The 6,000-nt window shown below is 44.7% G+C and overlaps 1 protein-coding gene across 1 annotated transcript in view; it reads right to left on the reverse strand.

Moving 5' to 3' along the window:
* LOC311108820 (ena/VASP-like protein) overlaps positions 1 to 6,000 on the reverse strand; it is a gene marked incomplete at both ends in the record, with an annotated part of 30,673 nt that overhangs the window by 1,761 nt on the left and 22,912 nt on the right. The window contains 3 exons of the mRNA XM_084151581.1: positions 143 to 423; positions 648 to 712; positions 3,911 to 3,977. Coding sequence (XP_084007707.1) covers positions 143 to 423; positions 648 to 712; positions 3,911 to 3,977 — 413 coding nt within the window. The remainder of the gene's footprint in view (positions 1 to 142; positions 424 to 647; positions 713 to 3,910; positions 3,978 to 6,000) is intronic.

A 6,000-nucleotide genomic window follows, 5' to 3' on the forward strand; every position in this document is an offset into this window, starting at 1 on the left:
ACATCTTTATAAACCCTCATAGGATGCTCTTACATCCCCATGTCTATGAAGGTATTGATAGATTGTCTGTCTATAGATCATAGAGGGTAAGTCCATGTATTATTTTATGTCATGTAACATAGGTGATTAGTGTGATTCTTACTCTATTGACGCGGCGCAGTTTGGCTCCAGCGATCATGGCGGCGAGTCCCGTCGGGGCGGGAGCCTCCTCACCCTGTCCACCTCCACCCATGGGCAGCGGAGGAGGCAGGGGGGGTGGGGGAGCCCCTGCCGAGGGGGGAGGGGGGCCGGGAGGGGGTGGAGGCATAGGGGCACCCAGGGAGGGGGGGCCTCCACCTAAAGAGGAGCCCATGGACATGGGGGGCGGCATGGGGGCTGGGGGGGCTACCGAAAGCACACCGGGATGGCCTGGGAAAGGAGAGCCTGGTGAAATTGAGAGAGGGAGAGAGAAAGAGGGAGAGAGAAAGAAAAGAGAGAGAAAAGAAGACATTCTTTATAGTGTCACATAGTGCCTGAATTTGAAAGTGAATATGAATTCTCATCAGGCACTTGAGACACTTGATAATGCCAAACTGTAAAGGCGACTGAATTTAAAAAAAAACATTTTAATTTGACTGTTCAGTAGGTTGAGTTCAGCGTTTCCTCACCTGGGTTCGAGGATCGTCGTTCCCTCTCCATGTGGGCCTGCATCTGCTGTTGCTCCATCATCTGCCTGGGGAGACAGCAGACACACCGTCAGTCAGTCAGCCCACCTCCATTTTATGCCTGTCATAGCACAGTCAGTGAGATAGACAGACAGGCAGAAAGCCTTAGAGCCCTATTGCCCCATAGAGCAGGGACATTTGACACACAGTCAGTGAGTCATACAGCCAACAGTCCTTCAATTGTATTTATAAACTGGGTGGTTCGAGCCTTGAATGCTGATTGTCTGAAAGCCGTGGTATATCAGACCGTATACCAGGGGTATGACAAACATTTATTTTTACTGTTCTAATTACGTCGGTAACCAGTTTATAATAGCAATAAGGCACCTTGGGGGTTTGTGATATATGGCCAATATACCACGGCTAAGGGCTGTATCCAGGCACTCCACGTTGCGTCGTGCTTAAGAACAGCCCTTAGCCGTGGTATATTGGCCATATACCACACCCCCTCGGGCCTTATTGCTTAATTATAAACTGGGAGGTTTGAGCCCTGAATTCTGATTGGCTGAAAGCCATGCTATATCAGACTGTATACCACGGGTATGACAAAACGTTTAGTTTTACAGCTCTAATTACGTTGGTAAGCAGTTTATAATAGCAATAAGGCTCCTCTGGGGTTTGTATATGGGCAATATACCATGGCTAAGGGCTGTGTCCAAGTTGCGTTGCGTCGTGCCTAAGAACAGCCCTTAGCCGTGGTATACTGGCCATATACCAAACCTCCTCGGGCCTTATTGCTTAAATATACCACAGTCAGTTAGCCTACAGTCCTACAGCTCTACAGTTCTCCAGCTGTCCAAGGTCTGGTAAAATGATGGCATGTGGTATACACTGAGTGTACAAAACATTAGGAATACCTTCCTAATATTGAGTTGCACACCCTTTTGCCTTCAGAACAGCCTCAATTCGTCGGGGCATGGACTACAAGGTGTCGAAAGCGTTCCACAGGGACGCTGGCCCATGTTGACTCCAAAACTTCCCACAGTTGTGTCAAGTTGGCTGGATGTCCTTTGGGTGGTGGACCATTCTTGATACATGCGTGAAAAACCCAGCAGCGTTGCAGTTCTTGACACACTCTAACTGCTGCGCCTGGCACCTACTACCACACCACGTTCAAAGGCACTTAAATCTTTTGTCTTGCCCATTCACCCTCTGAATGGCACACATACACAATCCATGTCTCAATTGTCTCAAGGCTTAAATATCATTCTTTAACCTGTCTCCTCCCCTTCATCTACACTGATTGAAGTGGATTTAACAGTTGACATCAATAAGGGATCATAGCTTTCACCTGAATTCACCTGGTCAGTCTATGTCATGGAAAGAGCAGGTGTTCCTAATGTTTTGTACACACAGTGTAAGTAGCCTGTATGTCTGCTTATGTGCAGTACATGGACAAGTAGTGCTATTAACTTCCATGACAAGAGAGATACTCTCCCTGCTGTTCACTATGCTGCAGGCTTTATGAGCTTCTCCCCACTTTCTCCTTCTCACCCCCACCTCTCTCTTCCCCCTCTCTCTCCTTTACCCCCTCTCTTCCTCTTCCTCTATATCCCCCTCCCTCTCTTCCCCTCTCCCCTCTCCCCCTCTGATGTGAGAAGCATATGTTAGAGCTCTGGGCAGAGAGAAACAGAAATACATATTAGAGACACATATTTCCCTCTAATTACACAGACCCACAAAGAATACAAAATAAATAACATTTTAAATAACTCCCATATCTATTAGGTGAAATACCACAGTGTGCCATCACAGCAGCATGATTTGTGACCTGTTGCCACAAGAAAAGGGCAACCAGTGAAGCACAAACACCATTGTAAATACAACCCATATTTATGTTCCCTTTTGTACTTCAACTACTTGCACATTGTTACAACACTGTATATACCCATAATATAACATTTGAAATGTCTGTATTCTTTTGAAACTTTTGTGAGTGTAATGTTTGCTGTTCATTTCTGATTCTTTATTTCACTTGCTTTGGCAATGTAAACATATGTTTCCCATGCCAATAAAGCCCTCTGAACTGAATTGAGATTGAATTGACAATAGAGAGAGAAAAAGAGATAGTGAGAGAGAGAGCACACAGAGAGGAAGTGGAATTTTCAGCTGCGTGTAGTGTTGGAGAGGAGATGTGCTGACCCAGCAGCCACAGGACTGGGAGATACATACTGTTACACTGACTGTTACCACTGGAGGGGGCTCCACACACACACGAACACACTTGCACACACACACACAAACACACAAGCACCTGATATTTTGATTTCCACACGGCACAGTGCTGCAATCCTGCCTTTTACCACTAGTGAGCGCCTCAGAGTTGTCCTCTCCACTGAGAGGTGATCAGATATCCATAATACAATCATATTTGTTCTGTTTCTGCTTTGGCATTTGGAATTGAGATGAAACGATAAGCAGAGCAGAAATAGCTCAGGCAACAAAGGCTCGTGTAATTCCCTGGGGGCGTAGAGATAAAGATAGATAGCAGAAACAGCTTGTGTTACTGTACCTCTCTGAATAGGTGCTATTGTGCAATCTAAAAGTACTGGAGCATAATCTCAAGCACAAATCTGCTATTAACATCTATTCTCCACAATCTGCCTACCATGATTTAGCAGAAATAAGTACTTCCTGTGTTTAGCTGTCATTACAACTCTATCGTTCTCTTTCCCTCTTTTACTCGCGCTCTCTCTGTCAGACTCTCTCTGAAACTCTCTCGCTCTCTCCCTCCTGTCTGTTAATCCTGTGAGGAGACAGAGGGAGAGCGAGAACAGAGGGAGGAGAGGAATAAAAGGTTGATGAGGACAGATGTCTGGCTGGGGGTCATGTGGGCAGGGCTGCTGCCTGTTAGCAGACTGAGTCCTGCGTGACAGACCGTTCTATATTGTACAGTCTTTTCTGACAGACTCACAGACAACACAGTGTGATTACTGATCTAATCCTCTCGTTGGGAAATATTTCAGGGAAGTTCAGTGAATGTTGTGTCTGATGTATTTCCTGTCTTAGCCATGCTGACATCCAATAATAAACTATACAACCTCATTACTGGAACTGCAGTGATCCTCTCTGTGGAAAACATTGTGTCAATGTTGCGTGGATGTTGTGTGAATGTTGTGTCAATGTGGATGTCGTGTGGGTGCTTTGTGAATGTTGTGTCTCGTGTGCTTGTTGTGTGGTTGTTGCGGGGTACCTCGATGCCTTACCTTGCTCTCTGCACCTCCATCTCGTCTGTAGTGGGTCCATTCTGGACTTGGCGCTGGACCGATGGGCCTGGGAGGAGTGGAGGGAAGGAAGGGAGAGAACGGGAGAAAAGACAGAGATATTTGTTACCAATTGTTAGTGCTTTATTGTTTATCTTGGTGCTAGACAAGACAGAGAGAGAGAGGGAAAGAGAGAGGGAAAGAGAAAGAAAGAAAGACAGAGAAAGAGAGGGAGAGTTGGGTGGAAGAGAGAGAGAGGGGGGAAGAGGGCCCCAGACCCCAGTGTGTGTCTCTTATCCACCTGAAAGGTGAGAGGCGTAGACCACTCCCACCTGCATCACAGCTGTCACTCACTCTCTCTTACATCACACACACATACTCCTGTTACATAGTAGTCTCGTAAACCTGACCCTAGGCAACAGAAGTGACTAGGATCTGGTAGATATGATAGACTTTCTTCTTAACTTTGATAATAAAAAAAGAATAATGTTCAGACAGACAATGCTCTCAACAAATCACAAGTCAGACATGCAAGAACGTCGCGTTTCGAAACCAGTTTGGTAGTTGTGAAGGTAGTTGATGCAAACTACCCAGCAGACTTGGAACATTCCCAGAACATTAGCTAAGATTCCCATGAAGTTCTAGTTAGGGTTTTATAATAAAAAATAAAAAAATATCCTTGGAATGTTCTCCTAACATTCACAAAAATGTGGTGCACAACATCTGTGACAACCACCACAGAACATTCCCCAAAAGTTCTCATTAGGTTTCCGGGTAATGTAATAGCACAATATACCAGCAATGTTTTCCCAGCAAACCAAAATTGGTTCTGTGAAAGTTCCCAGAACATTCCTTAGGTTGTGGCAAATGTTCTCATAACACAAAAACTATCCAGTCGTGCTAATGATTATACTGTTACCACAACCAAATGAAACATTCTGGGAACCTTTAAAGAACAGACAACATGTGTTCTGGGAACGCTCTTGTAACATCTGGTGAATGTTTTTGGCACCCTAAAAGAAACATTGTAGAATCATCTGCACAACTGGACAGTTTTTGTGGTTTGGAAACATCTATTTTGTGATGTCCCCACAATGTTCGCACCAGACTGTTTCCATAACCTAATTAAACATTCTGGGGAACCTTTACAGAACAAATTAAATGTGTTCTAGGAACATTCTTGCAACATCAGGCAAATGTTTTATACAAACGTTCTATAATCATCAGCACGATTGGACAGTCTTATGAGAAGATTTGTCACGACCTAACGAATGTTCTGGGAACTTTCACAGAACCACTTTTGGTTTGCTGGGTAGCCATTTGCAAAATGCACTCATTAGAAATAACCTTGGTGATCTCCATCCTGCTAGCTACTATTTTGTATTTTATTAAAACGGATACGGTAGTGACGTAGTTCCTCTATGCCAAACTGACGTTTTATTACATAGAGACATGTTAAGCCAGAACATTGAAACATTGTGGGAGGCAGCCTGGATGTCTAGCGAGACTAGTTACATAGCCCAAGTGTTGCCTGTGTGACTTTACAAAAAGAGAGAGGGTCTCACAGTGTTACCAGTTTGACTGGGAATGTGGGGGCCCTGAACCAAAGGTACAGACAGGACCTTCACACAGACTCTATAGCCCTGAAGGCTTGGAATTTGACACATTACTTATGACCTACGATCTCCTATGTTGTTCACTACTGTCGGAAGTGTCTCCATAACAACCAGTGATTGGTTAGAGAGGATGTTGATGGCTGTGGTTGGTCGAGTTACAGCCAGTGTCCCAAAATAACACACAACAACAAAGCAACCTGACTCATGGTCTCTCACAATCTCTCACGATCTCTGGCCAGACACTCTCCATACTGCTCCATACTGCTACCTCATCTGTTATTAATTAGTTATTAATTAGTTATCACACACACGCCGCGCACACACACACACACACACACACACACACACACACACACACACACACACACACACACACACACACACACACACACACACAACAGTTTACATCCTAACACAACCATCCACATACTGAAAATCCAATCAACTACAGGGAACACACCATAACATACCAACAAT

Source organism: Coregonus lavaretus (genome assembly GCF_964263955.1).
Source record: "Coregonus lavaretus genome assembly, chromosome: 33".
NCBI classification, from domain to species: domain Eukaryota; kingdom Metazoa; phylum Chordata; class Actinopteri; order Salmoniformes; family Salmonidae; genus Coregonus; species Coregonus lavaretus.